At 54.7% G+C, this 22,152-nt stretch overlaps 1 protein-coding gene across 1 annotated transcript in view; it reads right to left on the bottom strand.

The window, feature by feature from the left end:
- Positions 1-4,754: 4,754 nt before the first annotated feature.
- The window catches only part of LOC128978655 (sodium/glucose cotransporter 2-like), a 54,567-nt gene continuing 37,169 nt past the window's right edge, over positions 4,755-22,152 (bottom strand). Inside the window, exons 6-15 of the mRNA XM_054396605.1 lie at positions 18,612-18,717; positions 17,768-17,848; positions 13,818-14,017; positions 11,957-12,092; positions 10,208-10,315; positions 8,420-8,570; positions 6,973-7,141; positions 6,329-6,544; positions 5,747-5,846; positions 4,755-4,954 (exon numbers count right to left, since the gene is read on the bottom strand). Coding sequence (XP_054252580.1) covers positions 4,755-4,954; positions 5,747-5,846; positions 6,329-6,544; positions 6,973-7,141; positions 8,420-8,570; positions 10,208-10,315; positions 11,957-12,092; positions 13,818-14,017; positions 17,768-17,848; positions 18,612-18,717 — 1,467 coding nt within the window. The remainder of the gene's footprint in view (positions 4,955-5,746; positions 5,847-6,328; positions 6,545-6,972; positions 7,142-8,419; positions 8,571-10,207; positions 10,316-11,956; positions 12,093-13,817; positions 14,018-17,767; positions 17,849-18,611; positions 18,718-22,152) is intronic.

The raw sequence follows: 22,152 nt of genomic DNA, 5'->3' as shown, positions 1-22,152 counted from the left end.
ACTAATGGCAAAAGAAATTTGGTGCTAGGATGTTCCCTTGATGTGTTAGCCCCCATGCTTTTCTTTGTCTCTGTGCGGCTTGTAAAGCAGCTTTTTTCCACCTGCTTAGACATGGCTGTAACTGGTGACAGGAAAGAGCTAGGCCAGAATTGCAAGCTCCATTTAGTCTCTCTCCTCAAAATACACTAACTGGCAAAAGAAATTTGGTGCTAGGATGTTCCCTTGATGTGTTAGCCCCCATGCTTTTCTTTGTCTCTGTGCGGCTTGTAAAGCAGCTTTTTTCCACCTGCTTAGACATGGCTGTAACTGGTGACAGGAAAGAGCTAGGCCAGAATTGCAAGCTCCATTTAGTCTCTCTCCTCAAAATACACTAATTGTCAAAAGAAATTTGGAGCTAGGATGTTCCCTTGATGTGTTAGCCCCCATGCTTTTCTTTGTCTCTGTGCGGCTTGTAAAGCAGCTTTTTTCCACCTGCTTAGACATGGCTGTAACTGGTGACAGGAAAGAGCTAGGCCAGAATTGCAAGCTCCATTTAGTCTCTCTCCTCAAAATACACTAACTGGCAAAAGAAATTTGGTGCTAGGATGTTCCCTTGATGTGTTAGCTCCCATGCTTTTCTTTGTCTCTGTGCGGCTTGTAAAGCAGCTTTTTTCCACCTGCTTAGACATGGCTGTAACTGGTGACAGGAAAGAGCTAGGCCAGAATTGCAAGCTCCATTTAGTCTCTCTCCTCAAAATACACTAATTGGCAAAAGAAATTTGGTGCTAGGATGTTCCCTTGATGTGTTAGCCCCCATGCTTTTCTTTGTCTCTGTGCGGCTTAAAAAGCAACTTTTTTCCACCTGCTTAGACATGGCTGTAACTGGTGACAGGAAAGAGCTAGGCCAGAATTGCAAGCTCCATTTAGTCTCTCTCCTCAAAATACACTAACTGGCAAAAGAAATTTGGTGCTAGGATGTTCCCTTGATGTGTTAGCCCCCATGCTTTTCTTTGTCTCTGTGCGGCTTGTAAAGCAGCTTTTTTCCACCTGCTTAGACATGGCTGTAACTGGTGACAGGAAAGAGCTAGGCCAGAATTGCAAGCTCCATTTAGTCTCTCTCCTCAAAATACACTAATTGGCAAAAGAAATTTGGTGCTAGGATGTTCCCTTGATGTGTTAGCCCCCATGCTTTTCTTTGTCTCTGTGCGGCTTGTAAAGCAGCTTTTTTCCACCTGCTTAGACATGGCTGTAACTGGTGACAGGAAAGAGCTAGGCCAGAATTGCAAGCTCCATTTAGTCTCTCTCCTCAAAATACACTAATTGGCAAAAGAAATTTGGTGCTAGGATGTTCCCTTGATGTGTTAGCCCCCATGCTTTTCTTTGTCTCTGTGCGGCTTGTAAAGCAGCTTTTTTCCACCTGCTTAGACATGGCTGTAACTGGTGACAGGAAAGAGCTAGGCCAGAATTGCAAGCTCCATTTAGTCTCTCTCCTCAAAATACACTAATTGGCAAAAGAAATTTGGTGCTAGGATGTTCCCTTGATGTGTTAGCCCCCATGCTTTTCTTTGTCTCTGTGCGGCTTGTAAAGCAGCTTTTTTCCACCTGCTTAGACATGGCTGTAACTGGTGACAGGAAAGAGCTAGGCCAGAATTGCAAGCTCCATTTAGTCTCTCTCCTCAAAATACACTAATTGGCAAAAGAAATTTGGTGCTAGGATGTTCCCTTGATGTGTTAGCTCCCATGCTTTTCTTTGTCTCTGTGCGGCTTGTTAAGCAACGTTTTTCCACCTGCTTAGACATGGCTGTAACTGGTGACATTTGGGGTGGTTTCTGCTGAAGGTCCTGGTCACACCTATTGGGTGATGCAAGAAAATGGTGAAATTCAGTGTATTCCACAAAGAAATCTAACTTTGGCTGAGAGAGGTTAAATTCAGAGTGTTGCGCAGACACAGCATCGCGCCCAAGAGGAGAGTCCATGAGATCTACGGTGCACGAACCCTGAGAGCCCTGAGTCACCTGAGAGTCCCTGTTCCTTTCTTCGCTCCATCTGCAAGGAAACAAGCTGTTTGCTGTTTTTCCTGTGATTTGACTCTTTTGAATCATCTACATCTGAGATAGCCAGAATGGACTATGGTCTTTATTCACCTATTGTTGTAGATATTATTTTAGATTAGATAAATGGTAGTAGCAGCCAATGGAATTGTTTAGAAGGGGTGGACTCTGATGGTTTGAAACTGTCTTTTTAATTTTTCCTTGCAAAGTTCAGAACAGAGAAAGTGAAAGAATGTAAATAGGTCACTATTGGCTGTAAGAAAGCAAAATAACGATTGTTCTAAACACTTCCATTGGACAGATAGAAATGTTTAAGAACTATTACCCAAAACAAAGTAGGCACTCTGCACATTCTGCGTTCTGCAGTGGGGGCAGTTGCTGGGCTGTCTGGCTGCTGTTTCTTCTTCTCTTCTGGCTGAAGATAACACACTGACCTTGGCAGCTAAGTTAACAACTTTCTGCTTAACTAACTCTGCTTCTGTGTCCAGGGGGGTCTGGGGGGAAGCTCCTGGGAGAGGGAGGCCCCTTTGGGAGGGTCCCCTTGGGGGGAAGCAAAGGGAGATCGGTTGTGCTTTTTCTGTTGATTGTATATATTTGTGAATGTTGTGAATTTTGTATATTTGTACATATTCATTGCATTTCATTGTAGATTTTAGACTCTGCTTGTAAATACAGCTTTTCATTTGCTTCCAGACTGGGCTAGCCTGGTTATTGTTGGTGGGGGGGGGGGGAATTTCAGCTCACACCGACACAACAGGCCGGTCAGTCTCACTTCTGTGCCTGGTAAGATCATGGAGCAGATTCTCCTGGAGGCACTACTGAGACAGAAGAATAGTGAAGAGGTGATTGGGTACAGTCAGCATGGCTTCACCAAGGGCAAATCCTGCCTGACAAACCTGGTGGCCTTCTATGAACAGGTGACAACATTAATAGATGAGGGGAGAGCAACTGATGTCATTGACCTGGACCTGAGCAAAGCCTTCCACACTGTCACACACCACCTCCTGCTCTCCAACCTGGTGACACATGGGTTTGATAGGTGGACCATGAGATGGATAAAGAACTGGCTTCATAGCCACCCCCAAAGAGTGGCTGTCAATGGCTCCATGTCCCAGTGGAGGCCAGGGACAAGTGGAGTCCCTCAGGGCTCAGTCCTGGGACCAGGCTTGTTCAACATCTTTGTCGGTGCCATGGACAGAGGCATTGAGTGCACCCTCAGCAAGTTTGCTGATGACACCAAGCTGTGTGGTGCTGCTGACAGGCTGGAGGGAAGGGATCCATCCAGAGGGACCTGGACAGGCTGGAGAGGTGGGCACAAGCCAGCCTCATGAGGTTCAACAAGACCAAGTGCAGGGTCCTGCATCTGGGTCGAGGCAATCCCAAGCACAAATGCAGGCTGGGCAGGGACTGGCTGGAGAGCAGCCCTGAGGAGAGGGACTTGGGGGTGCTGGGGGATGAGAAGCTCAACATGAGCCAGCAGTGAGCACTTGCAGCCCAGAGAGCCAAGCAGAGCCTGGGCTGCATCAGAAGTGTGGCCAGCAGGGCCACGGAGGTGATTCTCCCCCTCTGCTCCACTCTGCTGAGACCACACCTGAGCACTGCATCCAGTTCTGGAGCCTCTATTACAAGAGGGCTATGGACATGCTGGAAGGTGTCCAGAGAAGGGCCAGGAGGATGAGCAGAGGGCTGGAGCTGCTCTGCTCTGAGGACAGACTGAGAGAGTTGGGGCTGTTCAGTCTGGAGAAGAGAAGGCTCCGAGGTGACCTTCCTGTACCCTTCCAGGATCTGAAGGGGGCTCCAAGAAAGCTGGGGAGGGACATTTAGGATATCAGGGAGTGACAGGACTGGGGGGAATGGAATAAAGCTGGAAGTGGGGAGATTCAGACTGGATGTGAGGAAGAAGTTCTTCCCCATGAGAGTGGTGAGAGCCTGGAATGGGTTGTCCAGGGAGGTGGTTGAGGCCTCATCCCTGGAGGTGTTTGCAGCCAGGCTGGATGAGGCTCTGGCCAGCCTGATGTGGTGTGAGGTGTCCCTGCCCATGGCTGGGGGGTTGGGACTGGCTGAGCCTTGGGGTCCCTTCCAACCCTGCCTGATTCTAGGATTCCTTTGGGATGTTCTGGGCTCATTTTGGGGCATTTTGGGTCCTTCCAGGCTCCTGTGCAGGCAATCTGGGATCTTTCGGAGCTCCTTTGGGATGTTCTGGGCTCATTTTGAGGCATTTTAGGCTCATTTTGAGCCATTTTGGTGCAATTTGGGCTCCCTTGGGCTGTTCTGGGCTCCTTTTGGGTCCTCTCAGGCTGATTTTGGGTCTTTTGGGGCTGTTTTGGAGTGTTCTGGGCTCCTTTTGAGGACATTTTGGGGCAATTTGGGCTCCCATAGGGTATTTTGGGCTCATTTTGAGGCATTTTAGGCTCATTTTAGGCCATTTTGGGGCATTTTGGGTCCTTCCAGGCTCCTGTGGAGGCAATCTGTTATCTTTTGGGTCTCCTTTGGGCTGTTCTGGGCTCATTTTGGGCCATTTTGGGTCCTTCCAGGCTCATCTTGAGGCCACTTTGGGTCCTGGCAGGCTGCTTCCAGCCTCATCCTGCAGCGATTCCAGGCTGATTTTTGAAGCCCTTTTCCTTCTCCTCTCTCTTTATTTTTCATCCCTTTCGGGGGGGGTCGGCTCCCCCCGGGTCTCCTTTGCCCATTCCTGGAGGATTTCAGCCCAATCCCGGGGGTCCCTCAGGCGAAATACCCCCAGAGGAAGGCAGCCACAGCCATCAGGAGCAGGGCGTTCAGGTTCACCACTCGGTTCCAGCCACGATCCGCCGGGGGCGGGGGCGGGGGCGGGGCCCGCGCCGAAGCCACACCCTCTCCTCCTGGAGGCTCCGCCCCTCCACCAATCGGATTCGGCCTCGGGCCGCCAGGCTCCGCCTCCATGTCTGTGAGGCAGGGAGGGAGGGGGAGGGCGTCAGGGCCATAGGTGCCAGGAAGCCTCTGAGATGTGGCTCCAGGGTGGGACCTGAGGGCTCCTGGGGGGCCCTCAGGAGGTCCTAGGGTGGCCCCAGAAGGTCCTTTTGGGTCCCCTCTGGCCACCCAGGTCCAGCCCTGGCCACCAGGTTCCTTCATGGCCACCCCAGTCCCCCCCCCAAGATGTGTCCCCAGAAGGTTCCTGGAGCTCCTGGGGGGCCCTCAGGAGGTCCAAGAGTGGCCCCAGAAGGTCCTTTGGGTCCCCCCTGGCCACCAGATTCCTCCATGGGAATCTCCAGAAGGTTCCTGGAGCTCTGGGTCCCCATGAGGAGGTCCCAGGGTGGCAGCTCCTGGTTCCTTGGGTCCCCTCTGGCCATCAGGTTTCTCCTGAGCAACTCCAACCCCCCTGAGATGTGGTCTCAAGGTGGGACCAGAAGGTTCCTGGAGCTCGGGGTCCATCATGGCTCCCCCAAACCCCCTCTGAGATGTGCCTCTAAGGGAGCCCCAGAAGGTTCCTGGCCACCAGGTTCCTCCATGAGCTCCAGGAAGCCTCTGAGATGTGGCTCCAAGGAGGTTCCTGGAGCTCTGGCTCCACTCTGACCACCCTGGACCCCCCTGAGATGTGGCCCCAAGGAGGTTCCTGAAGCTCTGGTTCCACTCTGACCCCTCCCACACCTCCCTGAGATGTGGCTCCAGAAGGTTCCTGGAGCTCCTGGTGGCCATGGGGAGGTCCCAGGGTGGCATCTCCTGGTCCTGGTCCTTACCCTGGAGCTGGACCTCCCCAGGTGCCTCCTTGGAGCTCTCCTGGCCCAGGTCTATCCGAGGCTCTTGGCTGTTGCGTAGGCTGAAGACCAAGCGGTGGAGCTGAGGACAACCAGAGGTGGAGGTGACCTCTCCTGGGCCACCAGAGACCACCCCTGGGCCACCAGAGGCCTGCCCATGGCCACCAGGTTCCTCTGTGGCCACCACCAACCCCCTGGAGATATGGCTCCAGAAGGTTCCTGGAGCTCTGGCTCCACTCTGACCACTCTAAACCCTCTTGAGATGTGGCTCCAAGGTCCCCCATGACCACCAGGAGCTCCTTGAAGACCTCAATGACCACCCCAAAACCCACTGAGATGTGGCTTCAAGGAGGTTCTTGGAGCTCTGGTTCCACCATTGGCCACCAGGAAGCCTCTGAGATGTGGCTCCAGAAGGTTCCTGGAGCTCTGCTTCCATCACGGCTACCAGGAAGCCTCTGAGATGTGGCTCCAAGGAAGTCCCTGGCCTTCCAGGACCTCTTTGAAGCCCTCCCTGCCCACCCTGAGGAGGTCCAGGAGGTTGTCCCCACCCCACCCCTGACTCACATGGCACTGGGGGATGGGTGGGAAGCAGAAGGAGACCCCCAGGGTGATGGCTCCAGAGGCCAGGAAGAGGAGGACAGCGAAGTGCAGGTAGTGGAGGCCACAGAGGACCTGGGGACAACCTCCTGGAGCTCCACAGCTTCCTGTCCCCAAGGTCACCTCCGGCACCAGGCGCAGGAGGCCCAGCCCCAGGCCACCCAGCAAGCCCCAGAAGGCTCCCTGCAAGGATGGAGGAGGGAAGCCTCTGAGATGTGGCTCCAAGGTGGGACCCCAGAGGTTCTGGGAGGTTCCTGGTGGTCAGCAGGAGGTCCAGGAGTGGCCCCAGGAGGTCTTTTGGGTCCCCTGAGGCTACCCAAGGTCAGCCCTGGCCAGCAGGTTCCTCTGTGGCCACCAGGAAGCCTCTGAGATGTGGCTCCAGAAGGTTTCTGGACCTCTGGCTTCTTAGTGGCCACCAGAAACCCCCCTGAGATGTGGCTCCAGGGTAGGACCAGAAGGTTCCTGGAGCGCTGGCTCCATAGTGGCCACCAGGAATCCCCCTGAGATGTGGCTCCAAGGAGCTTCCTGGAGCTCTGGGGCCACCAGGAGGAGGTCCAAGGGGTTGTCCCTGGAGGTGGGGGGTGGGAGCTTGTCCCCAGAAGGTCACTCACAGGTTCATTGACCCTGGGCACGAAGACAGCCAAGAAGAAGACAGCAGCCACCGGGGGAGCCAAGTAGCTGGCAACAGCCTGGATGTAGTCGAAGAGAAGTCCTCCACGAGCTGCTTCCACCACTGGCAGCCAGGCCAGGCTCAGCCCCACCATGGCCACCACCCACAGCCTGCAGGACACCACCCACAGCTCCACCAAGGAGGTCCAAGCCAAGGAGTACCAGCCCCAAGGAGATCCAAGCCAAGGAGGTACAGCCCCAAGGAGATCAAACCCAAGAAGGTCCAACCCAGGGAGTTCCAACCCAAGGAGACTCAACCCAGGGAGTTTCAACCCAAGGAGGTCCAACCCAAGAAGGTCCAACCCAAGGAGGTCCAACCCAGGGAGTTCCAACCCAAGGAGGTCCAACCCAGGGAGTTCCAACCGAAGGAGGTGCAACCCAGGGAGTTTCAACCCAAGGAGGTGCAACCCAAGAAGGTCCAACCCAAGGAGGTCCAACCCAGGGAGTTCCAACCCAAGGAGGTACAACCCAAGGAGGTCCAACCCAGGGAGTTCCAACCCAAGGAGGTGCAAACCAAGAAGGTCCAACCCAAGGAGGTCCAACCCAGGGAGTTTCAACCCAAGGAGGTCCAACCCAAGGAGGTCCAACCCAAGAAGGTCCAACCCAAGGAGGTCCAACCCAGGGAGTTCCAACCCAAGGAGGTCCAACCCAGGGAGGTCCAACCCAAGGAGACTCAACCCAGGGAGTTTCAACCCAAGGAGGTCCAACCCAAGGAGTTCCAACCCAAGGAGGTCCAACCCAAGGAGGTCCAACCCAAGGAGTTCCAACCCAAGGAGGTCCAACCCAGGGAGGTGCAACCCAAGGAGTTCCAACCCAAGGAGGTCCAACCCAAGGAGGTCCAACCCAGGGAGGTGCAACCCAAGGAGTTCCAACCCAAGGAGGTCCAACCCAAGGAGGTCCAACTCAGGGAGGTTCAACCCAGGGAGGTGCAAACCAAGGAGGTCCAACCCAAGGAGGTCCAACCCAGGGAGGTGCAACCCAAGGAGTTCCAACCCAAGGAGGCCCAACCCAAGGAGGTCCAACCCAGGGAGGTTCAACCCAGGGAGGTGCAACCCAAGGAGGTCCAACCCAAGGAGGTCCAACCCAGGGAGTTTCAACCCAAGGAGGTCCAACCCAAGGAGCTCAGCTTAACATGGGTTCCACTGTGGCCCCCAGGAACCCTCTGAGATGTGGCATCAAGATGAGACCAGAAGGCTCCTGGGCCCAGGTTCCTCCATGAGCTCCAGGAAGCCTCTGAGATGTGGCTCCAAGGTGGCACCAGAAGGTTCTTGAAGCTCTGGGTCCCCTGTGAGGAGCTCCACAGCTGCCACCCCTTGGTCCCTTGGGTCCTCCTGGGCTGTCCTTTCCATGACCCACTCTCCCCCCCCCCTCCCCATGCCCCTCCCCCACCTGCCGGCCAGCAGCAGCTGCTTGGGGCCTGCCCTGGGCCTGAGCTTCTGGTAGACATCCAGGGTGAAGAGGGCTCCAGCGCTGGCGAAGATGGAGGCCAAAGAGGACATCAGGGCCGCCAGGACCACCGCCAGCATCAGGCCCCGCAGGCCTGGGGGGACACATAGCCAGTCAGAGGCGGTTAATAGCCGTTAATAGGCGTTAATAAGGGGCTAGTGGGCAATTCAACAGGCGTTAATAGGCGTTAATAGCCGATAACTAGGAGCTAATGGCAATAAATAGGGGTCTAATAGGCGTTAATAAGCATTAATTAGGACATAATTGCAATTAATAGGGGTCTGATAGGCGTTAATAGGTGTTAATTAGGAGATACTGGCAATTAATAGGGGTCTAATAGGCATTAATAGTGGATAATTAGGAGCTAATAGCATTTAATAGGGCTCTAATAGGTGTTAATGGGCATTAATTAGGAGCAAATGGCAATAAATAGGGGTCTAATAGGCGACAATATCTATTAATTAGGAACTACTGGCAATTGATAAGTATCTCATAGGCGTTAATAGGTGTTAATTAGGAGATAATGGCAATTAATAGGTTTCTAATAGGCGTTAATAGGCCTTAATGAGGAGCTATTGGGAGATTGAATAGGCCTTAATAGACGTTAATTAGGAACTAATGGCAATTAATAGGTGCGTTAATCGGCGTTAATATTAATTACACCATAATTGAAATTAATCTGCATCTAATAGGCGTTATTAGGCACTAATACAGGTGTTAAGAATGAGCTAATGGTAATTAATTGTCATCTAATAATCATTAATTGTCGGTAATAATTTCTAATCCCCTCTAATAGTCATAATAAAAACCCACCATTATTAGCTTCTAATTACCTCTTAAAAGCCCCCAAACTATCCATCACTCCTAATAATTCCTTAATTGCCCTTAATAACCCGTTAATAATCCCCTAATAACTCCCTAATTTACCTAATTATCACCTAATAACACCCTAATTTCCCAAATATCTCCCTAATTTCCCTATTAGCTCCCTAATAACTCCTTAATTTCCCTAATAATTTCCTAATTATCCACTAATTTCCCTTAGTAGTGCTCTTAGTACTCCTTAATTTCCCCCAGTAGCTCCCTATAACTCTCTAATTTCCCTAATTATCCCCTAATAAATTCCTAATTTCCCCTGACAGCTCACTAATAACTCCCTAATTTCCATAATTATCCCATATTTAAATCTCTAATTTCCTCTGACAACTCCCTAACAGCTCCCCAATAACTCCCTCATTTCCCTTATAACTGAATAATAACTCCCTAATAATTCCCTAATTTCCCTAATAACGCCCTAATAATTCCCTAATTTCCCTAGTAACTCTATGATTTCCCTAACAGCTCCCTAATAACTCCCTAATTTCCCTAATAACTCCCTAATTTCCCTAATAATGCCCTAATAACTCCCTAATTTCCCTAACTCCCTAATTTCCCTAATAACTCCCTAATTTCACTAATAACTCCCTAATAATTCCCTAATAATTCCCTAATAACTCCCTAATTACTCCCGATTTTCCTCTGACAGCTCCCTAATAACTCCTTAATTTCCCTAATTATCGCCCTATTTAGATCCCTAATGTTCCTAATAACGCCCTAATTTCCCTCCTAACTCCCTCCTTTCCCTTCTGGCTGAATTAATAACTCATTAATAACTCCCTCACGCCCCCTGACACTCCTCTAATTCCCCCCTAGGAGGGGCTGGCAGCAGTTCCTCCGCTGCCGATCACCCACCAGGGGGCAGCAGTGTGACCACCAGCCGCGGGTAGGCGACGTTGGAGCAGCCTGCAGGGGCGCCGCAGGCTCGGCGGCAGCGCTGGGCGTCCGCGCACCCAACCACCTCTGGGGGGCGCCAGAGAGAAAGGGAAAGGCTCAGGGGCCGGCAGCGCCTCCTGCCCTCCCCGCGGCGGCCGCTAGGGGGCGCCGAAGAGAAGGAAATGGCTCGGGGCCGGCAGCGCCCTCTGGCGGCAGCACCACAGCAGCCAGCAAGGAGCCCCCTGCAGGCCAGGGGTGGGAGGGCAGACAGCTCCCAGCGGCTCCCAGTGGCTCCCAGTTAATCACAGTTAGTTCCAGTGGCTCCCAGTGGCTCCCAGTAGCTCCCAGTCCCATTCCACTGTCCTCCCCAGTGCCCTCCCAGTGAGTCCCAGTGGCTCCCAGTAGCTCCCAGTTAATCCCATTGTTTTCCCAGTAGCTCCCAGTCCTCTCCCAGTGCTCTCCCAGTAGTTCCCAGTGCCCTCCCAGTGAGTCCCAGTAGCTCCCAGTTAATCCCACTGCTTTCCCAGTGGCTCCCAGTAGCTCCCAGTGCTCTCCTAGTGGCTCCCAGTAGCTTCCAGTGCTCTCCCATTGCTCTCCCAGTGCTCTCCCAGTGCTCTCCCATTGCTTTCCCAGTGGCTCCCAGTAGCTCCCAGTGCTCTCCCTGTGGCTCCCAGTAGCTTCCAGTGCTCTCCCATTGCTCTCCCAGTGCTCTCCCAGTGCTCTCCCATTGCTTTCCCAGTGGCTCCCAGTAGCTCCCAGTGCTCTCCCTGTGGCTCCCAGTGCTCTCCCATTGCTCTCCCAGTGGCTCCCAATAGCCCCAAGTTAATCCCAGTCCTGTCCCAGTGATTCCCAGTGCTCTCCCAGTAAGTCCCAGTGGCCTCCAATGAGTCCCAGTTAATCCCAGTAGCTCCCAGTGACCCCCAGTCCCCTCCCAGTGCTTCCCAGTGGCCCCCAGTGACTCCCAGTCCTATTTCAATGCCCTCCCAGTGAGTCCCAGCAGCTCCCAGTGCTCTCCCATTGTCTCCCACTCCCTCCCAATCCCCTCCCAGTCCCTCCCAGTGCTCAAAGTGACTGGAGGTGGTGTGGGGGAGGGTGTCTCATTCTGGGACCTCCTTGGTCAGGAGACCTTGGAGGAGGACCTGGAGGGGACCTTGGGGAGGCATCAGGGGGACCTTGAGGTGCTTCTGGGCCTAGCTCTGGACCTTCTGGACCTCATTTCGGACCTTCTGGACTTAGTTCTGGACCTTCTGGACCTAGTTTTGGAAGTTCTTGATCTACTTATGGACCTTCTGAACTTATTTATGGAGCTTCTGGACCTACTTCTGGACCTTCTGGACCTAGTTCTGGAGCCCTTTTTGGTCAAGGTGACCAAGAGGTGAACTTAAGGTGGTTCTTGACCTACTTCTGGACCTTCTGGACCTGATTATGGAGGTTCTTGACCCAGTTCTGGACCTTCTGGACCTACTTCTGGACCTTCTGGACCTAGTTATGGAGCCTCCATGGTGAAGATGACCTTCTGGACCTAGTTCTGAAGCTTCTGGAGCTGATTATTGTGGTTATTGACCGAATTCTGGACCTGCTGGCCCTAGTTCTGGACCTTCTGGGTCAAGGTGCCCTGGGGGTGCCCGGGAGGAACCCAGGAGGTGCCCTGGGGGGACATTGGAGGTGCCCTGAGGATGCCCTGGGGGTGCCCTGGGGAGACATTGGAGGTGCCCTGGGGGTGCCCACCCGGGAAGAGGACCCTGGCAGCCATGCCAGGCAGCACCATCAGGAACATTGGGAGGACCTTCAGGTAGCCACAGACGACGCAACCTGCCCGGACGTGGAGCAGGGAACGGCCGGCCAGGCAGCGCTGAACGATCACCTGCACCAGTAGGGACCAGTAGGGACCAGTAGGGACCAGTACGGACCAAAACAGACCAGTACGGACCAATACAGACCAGTACGGACCAGTATGGACCAGTACGGACCAATACAGACCAGTACGGACCAGTATGGACCAATACAGACCAGTACGGACCAGTACGGACCAATACAGACCAGTACGGACCAACACGGACCAGTACATACCAGTACGGACCAATACAGACCAGTATGGACCAGTATGGACCAGTACGGACCAGTACGGACCAATACAGACCAGTACGGACCAGTACGGACCAGTATGGACCAATACAGACCAGTACGGACCAGTATGGACCCGTACGGACCAGTATGGACCTGTACGGACCAGTACGGACCAACATGGACCAGTACGGACCAATACAGACCAGTACGGACCAGTATGGACCTATACAGACCAGTACGGACCAACACGGACCAATACAGACCAGTACAGACCAGTACGGACCAGTACAGACCAGTATGGACCAGTACAGAGCAGTAGAGACCAGTAAGGAGCAGGATAAGCAGGTCAGGACCACCAGTATGGACCAGTATGGAGCAGTTGGGACCAGTAAGGATCAGGATGGATCAGTACAAGACCAATATGGACCAATATGGACCAGTATGGACCAGTATGGACCAATATGGAACAGTATGGACCAGTATGGATCAGTATGGACCAGTATGGGGCAGTCGGGACCAGTAAGGATCAGGATGGATCAGTACAAGGCCAGTATGGACCAGTATGGACCAGTAGGGAGCAGGAAGGGCCAGTAAGGAGCAGGATGGAGCAGTAGGGACCAGTAAGGACCAGTATGGTCCAATAAGGGCCAGTATGGACCAGTAAGGCTTGGGGTGGAAGGTCTTGACCAGTCCCTCCCAGTTCCCTCCCAGTCTCTCCCAGTCCCTCCCATTCTCTCTCAGACCCTCCCAATCCCCTTCCAGTTCCCTCCCAGTACCTCCCAATCACTTCCAATCCCCTCCTGATCCCCTCCCAGTCCCTCCCAGTCTCTCCCAGTCGCTCCCAGTCCCTCCCAAGTCCTTCCCAATCCCGTCCCAGTCCCTCCCAATCCCCTTCCAATCATCTCCCAGTCTCTCCCACTCCCTTCCAAACCCCTCTCAGTCCCTCCCAGTGTTTCCCAGTCCCTCCCAATCCCCTCCCAGTCCCTCCCAGTTGCTCCCAATCCCTCTCAATCCCCTCCCAATCCCCTACCAGTCCCTCCCAGTCCCTCCCAATCCTGTCCCAATCCCCTCCCAGTCTCTCACAATCCCCTTCTGGTCTCTCCCAGTCCCTCCCAATCCTCTCCCAATCCCCTCCCAGTCCTCTCCCAGTCTCTCCCACTCCCTCCCAATCCCCTCCCAGTCCCTCCCAGTGTCTCCCAGTCCCTCCCAATCCCCTCCCAATCCTCTCCCAGTCTCTCCCACTCCCTCCCAATCCCTTCCCAGTCCCTCCCAGTGTCTCCCAGTCCCCTCCCAGTCCTTCCCATTCCCTTCCCATTCCCTCCCAGTCCCTTCCCAATCCCCTCCCAATCCCCTCCCAGTGTCTCCCAGTCCCTTCCCAATCCCCTCCCAGTCCCTCCCAGTCCCCTCCCAGTCCCTACCATTCCCTTCCCATTCCCTCCCAGTGCCTTCTCCCAATCCCCTCCCACTCCCTCCCGCTCCCTCCCACCCCCCTCCCAGTGCCTCCCAGTTCCCCCAGTCGCACCTGGTCTGTGCACCAGTACCAAGCCGAGATGATTCCCAGCCCCAGCAGCAGCCCCGGCCAGGGCAGGTCCCCGCTGCTGGGGTCCCTCAGCAGGTGGAAGGCGTCCGGCCGAGGCCTGCCGCAGGCTCCGCTCAGGTTCCGGGGGGCGGCCAGGGGGTAGCGCTGCAGCAGCCCCTCATAGCCCCCCACTGCCCCCAGGGCTGGGGAACCAGCACGGACCAGTCAGGACCAGTGCCGACCAGCGAGGACCAGTCAGGACTAGTGCTGACCAGCACGGACCAGTCAGGACTAGTGCTGACCAGCACGGACCAGTGAGGACCAGCGCCGACCAGCACGGACCAGTCAGGACCAGTGCCGACCAGCGAGGACCAGTGAGGACCAGTGCCGACCAGCACGGACCAGTCAGGACCAGCGCCGACCAGCACGGACCAGTCAGGACTAGTGCCGACCAGCGAGGACCAGTGAGGACCAGCGCCGACCAGCACGGACCAGTCAGGACCAGTGCCGACCAGCGAGGACCAGTCAGGACCAGTGCCGACCAGCGAGGACCAGTGAGGACCAGCGCCGACCAGCACGGACCAGTCAGGACTAGTGCCGACCAGCGAGGACCAGTGAGGACCAGCGCCGACCAGCACGGACCAGTGAGGACCAGCGCCGACCAGCACGGACCAGTCAGGACTAGTGCCGACCAGCGAGGACCAGTCAGGACTAGTGCTGACCAGCACGGACCAGTCAGGACCAGCGCCGACCAGCACGGACCAGTCAGGACCAGTGCCGACCAGCGAGGACCAGTCAGGACCAGTGCCGACCAGCGAGGACCAGTGAGGACCAGCGCCGACCAGGACGGACCAGTCAGGACTAGTGCCGACCAGCGAGGACCAGTGAGGACCAGCGCCGACCAGCACGGACCAGTGAGGACCAGCGCCGACCAGCACGGACCAGTCAGGACTAGTGCTGACCAGCGAGGACCAGTGAGGACCAGTGCCGACCAGCACGGACCAGTCAGGACCAGCGCCGACCAGCACGGACCAGTCAGGACTAGTGCCGACCAGCGAGGACCAGTGAGGACCAGTGCCAACCAGCACGGACCAGTCAGGACCAGTGCCGACCAGCGAGGACCAGTCAGGACTGGTGCTGACCAGCACGGACCAGTGAGGACCAGCGCCGACCAGCACGGACCAGTCAGGACCAGTGCCGACCAGCGAGGACCAGTCAGGACTAGTGCTGACCAGCACGGACCAGTGAGGACCAGCGCCGACCAGCACGGACCAGTCAGGACCAGTGCCGACCAGCGAGGACCAGTGAGGACCAGCGCCGACCAGCACGGACCAGTCAGGACCAGTGCCGACCAGCGAGGACCAGTGAGGACCAGCGCCGACCAGCACGGACCAGTCAGGACCAGTGCCGACCAGCGAGGACCAGTGAGGACCAGCGCCGACCAGCACGGACCAGTCAGGACTAGTGCTGACCAGCACGGACCAGTGAGGACCAGCGCCGACCAGCACGGACCAGTCAGGACCAGTGCCGACCAGCGAGGACCAGTGAGGACCAGCGCCGACCAGCACGGACCAGTCAGGACCAGTGCCGACCAGCGAGGACCAGTGAGGACCAGCGCCGACCAGCACGGACCAGTCAGGACCAGTGCCGACCAGCGAGGACCAGTGAGGACCAGCGCCGACCAGCACGGACCAGTCAGGACCAGTGCCAACCAGCAAGGACCAGTGAGGACCAGTGCCGACCAGCGAGGACCAGTGAGGACCAGCGCCGACCAGCACGGACCAGTCAGGACCAGTGCCGACCAGCACGGACCAGTGAGGACCAGCGCCGACCAGCACGGACCAGTCAGGACCAGTGCCGACCAGCGAGGACCAGTCAGGACTAGTGCTGACCAGCACGGACCAGTGAGGACCAGCGCCGACCAGCACGGACCAGTCAGGACCAGTGCCGACCAGCGAGGACCAGTCAGGACTAGTGCTGACCAGCACGGACCAGTGAGGACCAGCGCCGACCAGCACGGACCAGTCAGGACCAGTGCCGACCAGCGAGGACCAGTGAGGACCAGCGCCGACCAGCACGGACCAGTCAGGACCAGTGCCAACCAGCAAGGACCAGTGAGGACCAGTGCCGACCAGCGAGGACCAGTGAGGACCAGCGCCGACCAGCACGGACCAGTCAGGACCAGTGCCAACCAGCACGGACCAGTGAGGACCAGTGCCGACCAGCGAGGACCAGTCAGGACTAGTGCCGACCAGCGAGGACCAGTGAGGACCAGTGCCGACCAGCACGGACCAGTCAGGACCAGTGCCGACCAGCGAGGACCAGTGAGGACTAGCGCCGACCAGCAAGGACCAGTGAGGACCAGTGCCAACCAGCAAGGACCAGTGAGGACCAGCGCCGACCAGCAAGGACCAGTCAGGACCAGTGCCAACCAGCAAGGACCAGTGAGGACCAGTGCCGACCAGCACGGACCAGTCAGGACTAGTGCCGACCAGCGAGGACCAGTGAGGACCAGTGCCAACCAGCACGGACCAGTCAGGACTAGTGCCGACCAGCATGGACCAGTGAGGACCAGTGCTGACCAGCACGGACCAGTCAGGACCAGTGCCGACCAGCACGGACCAGTGAGGACCAGTGCCGACCAGCGAGGACCAGTGAGGACCAGTGCCGACCAGTACGGACCAGTGAGGACCAGTGCTGACCAGTACGGAGCAGTGAGGACCAGCACGGACCAGTGAGGACCAGTACCGACCAGTACGGACCAGTAAGGACGAGTACGGACCAGTACGGACCAGTACGGACCAGTAGGGGGCGCAGGGAGGGGGGGAAAAGCCTCCCCGGGGGGCTAAAGGCTGTTCCCAGTGCTCCCAGTATGGACCAGTGAGGGCGTCAGAGTTCCCCATGCTGGCTCCAGCAGCAGTATGGACCAGTATGGACCAGTATGAGCCAGTATGAAACAGTACAAACCAGTATGGAGCACTATGGACCACTATAGACCAGTATGGACCAGTACGGACCACTATGGACTACTATAGACCAGTATGGACCACTATAGACCATCATGGACCAGTATGGACCACTATAGACCAGCATGGACCAATATGGACCACTATGAACCAGTATGGACCACTATAGACCAGTATGGACCACTATGAACCAGTACGGCCCACTATAGACCGGTATGGACCAATACAGACCAGTATGGACCGCTATAGACCAGTATGGACCAGTATGGACCACTATAGACCAGCATGGACCAGTATGGACCACCATAGACCAGTATGGACCAGTATGGACCGCTATAGACCAGTATGGACCACTATAGACCAGTATGGACCAGTATGGACCACTATAGACCAGCATGGACCAGTATGGACCGCTATAGACCAGTATGGACCACTATAGATCAGTATGGACCAGTATGGACCGCTATAGACCAGTATGGACCAGTATGGACCGCTATAGACCAGTATGGACCACTATAGACCAGTATGGACCAGTATGGACCACTATAGACCAGCATGGACCAGTATGGACCGCTATAGACCAGTATGGACCACTATAGACCAGTATGGACCACTATAGACCAGTATGGACCAGTATGGACCGCTATAGACCAGTATGGACCACTATAGACCAGTATGGACCACTATAGACCAGTATGGACCGCTATAGACCAGTATGGGGCATAGGGAGGGACTAAAAGCATGACCAGAGGTCCTCAAGGCTTTTCCCAGTATGGACCAGTAGGGACCAGTATGGGGAACCTGAATCACTCCCAGTCCCTCCCAATCCCCTTCAGTCCCCACCCAGTCCCTCCCAGTCCCTCCCAGTTCCTCACAGTCCCTCCCATTCCCCTCACAGTGCCCTCCCAGTCCCTCCCAGTTCCTCCCAGTCCCTCCCAATCCCCTCCAGTCCCCTCCCAGTCCCTCCCAGTCCCCTCCCAGTCCCACCGTATGCAGCCAGCACTGAGGCCCCAGCGACGATGATGAAGGTCTGGAGCAGGTCAGCAAACATCAGAGCAGCCAGGCCCCCTGCACCAGTATGCACCAGTTTGGACCAGTAAGGACCACTATGGACCACTGTGGACCACTATGGACCAGTATGGACCAGTATGGGACCAGTTGGGACCAATATGGACCAGTTTGAACCAGTATGGACAGGGAGGACCTGGAGTGGGACTGGGATAGAGCAGGATAGCCCAGCAGGGACCATTATTGACCAGTATGGACCAGTATGAACCAGTTTGGACCAATGTGGACCAAGGTGGACCAGTATGGGACTAGTATGGACCAGAATGGACCAATATGGACCAGTTTGCACCAGTATAGACCACTATGCACCAGTATGAGACCAGTATAAGATGAATATGTACCAGTTTGGATCAGTATGGACCAGTATGGACCAGTATGACCCCCAGTGTGATACCAGTGCTCCCAGTATGGGACCAGTATGAGGCCAGTCCCCTCCCAGTCCTTCCCAGTCCTTCCCAATGCCCTCCAAGTCCCTCCCAGTCCCTCCCAGTCCTTCCCAGTCCTTCCTAACCCCCTCCCAGTCCCCTCCCAGTCTCTCCCTCTCCCTCCCGGTCCCTTCCAGTCCCTTCCAGTCCCTCCCAGTTGCTCCCAGTCCTTCCCAATCCCCTCTCTATCCCTCCCAGTCCCTCCCAGTCCCTCCCAGTCCCCTCCCAGTCCTCTCCCTCTCCCTCCCAGTCCCTTCCAGTCCCTCCCAATCCCCTCCCAGTCCTTCCCAATCCCCTCCCAGTCCCTCCCAGTCCCTCCCAGTCCCTCCCAGTCTAACCAGTCACAGTGTAAATCGCTGTCACCCCCAGCAGGACTCCCACCGAGGCGTAGAGGTCCCAGCCCAGAGCCTCCTGGATGAAGATGGCTCCCGAGTACATATCCACCTGTGGGATCCCAACAGATCCCTAGGGATCCCTAGAGATCCCTCCAGATCCCTCCTAGCCCCTTTAGATCCTCTCCAGCCCCAGAGATCCCCTCCAGACCCTATGGATTCCTATAGATCCCTGCCAACCCCTAGAGATCCCCCTCTGCCTCTACAGATCCTCTCCAGCCCCTATAGATGCCAATAGATCTGTATGGATCCCTATAGATCCCTCCCAGACTGTATAGATGCCTATAGATCCCTGTACAGCTGCCCCTGCCCCCACAGGACTCTCACAGTCCCTATAGATCCCTGTGGATCCCCTCCAGCTGCTATAGATCCCTATGCATCCTTCCCAGCCTCTAGAGATCCCCCAGCCCTCGTAGATCACTCCCAGCCCCACAGATCCCTATAGATGTATTATAGAACCGACAGGAACCCCCCCAGCCTCTGTAGATCCCTTAGAGCCACTATAGATCCCTAGAGACCCTATAGATCCCTTAGACACCCTGTAGATCCCTAGAGACCCTATAGATCCCTTAGAGACCCTATAGATCCCTTAGAGACCCTACAGATCCCTTAGAGACCCTATAGATCCCTAGAGACCCTGTAGATCCCTTAGAGACCCTGTAGATCCCTAGAGACCCTACAGATCCCTTAGAGACCCTATAGATCCCTAGAGACCCTGTAGATCCCTTAGAGACCCTGTAGATCCCTAGAGACCCTGTAGATCCCTTAGAGACCCTATAGATCCCTAGAGACCCTATAGATCCCTAGAGACCCTATAGATCCCTTAGAGACCCTATAGATCCCTTAGAGACCCTGTAGATCCCTTAGAGACCCTATAGATCCCTAGAGACCCTATGGATCCCTTAGAGACCCTATAGATCCCTTAGAGACCCTTTAGATCCCTAGAGACCCTACAGATCCCTTAGAGACCCTATAGATCCCTAGAGACCCTACAGATCCCTTAGAGACCCTGTAGATCCCTAGAGACCCTATGGATCCCTTAGAGACCCTATATATCCCTAGAGACCCTGTAGATCCCTTAGAGACCCTGTAGATCCCTAGAGACCCTGTAGATCCCTTAGAGACCCTATAGATCCCTAGAGACCCTATAGATCCCTAGAGACCCTATAGATCCCTTAGAGACCCTATAGATCCCTTAGAGACCCTGTAGATCCCTTAGAGACCCTATAGATCCCTAGAGACCCTATGGATCCCTTAGAGACCCTTTAGATCCCTAGAGACCCTACAGATCCCTTAGAGACCCTGTAGATCCCTAGAGACCCTACAGATCCCTTAGAGACCCTATAGATCCCTAGAGACCCTGTAGATCCCTTAGAGACCCTGTAGATCCCTAGAGACCCTGTAGATCCCTTAGAGACCCTATGGATCCCTTAGAGACCCTGTAGATCCCTTAGAGACCCTATAGATCCCTAGAGACCCTATAGATCCCTAGAGACCCTATAGATCCCTTAGAGACCCTGTAGATCCCTTAGAGACCCTGTAGATCCCTTAGAGACCCTATAGATCCCTAGAGACCCTATGGATCCCTTAGAGACCCTATAGATCCCTTAGAGACCCTATAGATCCCTTAGAGACCCTGTAGATCCCTAGAGACCCTGTAGATCCCTAGAGACCCTATAGATCCCTTAGAGACCCTATAGATCCCTTAGAGACCCTTTAGATCCCTAGAGACCCTACAGATCCCTTAGAGACCCTATAGATCCCTAGAGACCCTGTAGATCCCTTAGAGACCCTGTAGATCCCTAGAGACCCTATGGATCCCTTAGAGACTCTATAGATCCCTTAGAGACCCTATAGATCCCTAGAGACCCTGTAGATCCCTTAGAGACCCTGTAGATCCCTAGAGACCCTGTAGATCCCTTAGAGACCCTGTAGATCCCTAGAGACCCTATGGATCCCTTAGAGACCCTATAGATCCCTTAGAGACCCTATAGATCCCTAGAGACCCTATAGATTCCTTGAGACCCTATAGATCCCTAGAACCCTATAGATCCCTAGAGACCCTATAGATCCCTAGAACCCTATAGATCCCTTAGAGGCCCTATAGATCCCTAGAGACCCTATAGATCCCTTAGAGACCCTGTAGATCCCTTAGAGACCCTATAGATCCCTAGAGACCCTATGGATCCCTTAGAGAACCTGTAGATCCCTTAGAGACCCTGTAGATCCCTTAGAGACCCTATAGATCCCTAGAGACCCTATGGATCCCTTAGAGACCCTATAGATCCCTAAGAGACCCTTTAGATCCCTAGAGACCCTACAGATCCCTTAGAGACCCTATAGATCCCTAGAGACCCTGTAGATCCCTTAGAGACCCTGTAGATCCCTAGAGACCCTATGGATCCCTTAGAGACCCTATAGATCCCTTAGAGACCCTATAGATCCCTAGAGACCCTATAGATCCCTTAGAGACCCTGTAGATCCCTAGAGACCCTATAGATCCCCTAGAGACCCTGTAGATCCCTAGAGACCCTATAGATCCCTTAGAGACCCTATAGATCCCTTGGAGACCCTATAGATCCCTAGAGACCCTATAGATCCCTTAGAGACCCTGTAGATCCCTAGAGACCCTATGGATCCCTTAGAGACCCTATAGATCCCTAGAGACCCTGTAGATCCCTTAGAGACCCTGTAGATCCCTAGAGACCCTATGGATCCCTTAGAGACCCTATAGATCCCTTAGAGACCCTATAGATCCCTAGAGACCCTGTAGATCCCTTAGAGACCCTGTAGATCCCTTAGAGACCCTATAGATCCCAAGAGACCCTGTAGATCCCTAGAGACCCTATAGATCCCTTGGAGACCCTATAGATCCCTAGAGACCCTATAGATTCCTTGAGACCCTATAGATCCCTAGAACCCTATAGATCCCTAGAGACCCTATAGATCCCTAGAACCCTATAGATCCCTTAGAGACCCTATAGATCCCTAGAGACCCTATAGATCCCTTAGAGACTCTACAGATCCCTAGAGACCCTATAGATCCCTTAGAGACCCTGTAGATCCCTAGAGACCCTATAGATCCCTTAGAGACCCTATAGATCCCTTAGAGACCCTTTAGGTCCCTAGAGACCCTATAGATCCCTAGAGACCCTATAGATCCCTTAGAGACCCTATAGATCCCTTAGAGACCCTTTAGGTCCCTAGAGACCCTATAGATCTCTAGAGACCCTATAGATCCCTTAGAGACCCTTTAGATCCCTAGAGACCCTATAGATCCCTAGAGACCCTATAGATCCCTTAGAGACCCTATAGATCCCTAGAACCCTGTAGATCCCTAGAGACCCTATAGATCCCTTAGAGACCCTATAGATCCCTTAGAGACCCTTTAGATCCCTAGAGACCCTATAGATCTCTAGAGACCCTGTAGATCCCTAAGAGACCCTTTAGATCCCTAGAGACCCTATAGATCTTTAGAGACCCTATA

The sequence above is a fragment of the Indicator indicator genome, chromosome 38 (assembly GCF_027791375.1).
Source record: "Indicator indicator isolate 239-I01 chromosome 38, UM_Iind_1.1, whole genome shotgun sequence".
NCBI lineage: Eukaryota > Metazoa > Chordata > Aves > Piciformes > Indicatoridae > Indicator > Indicator indicator.
Note: the sequence above shows the minus strand (reverse complement) of the source record. Positions and strands in the feature narration are given on the sequence as shown.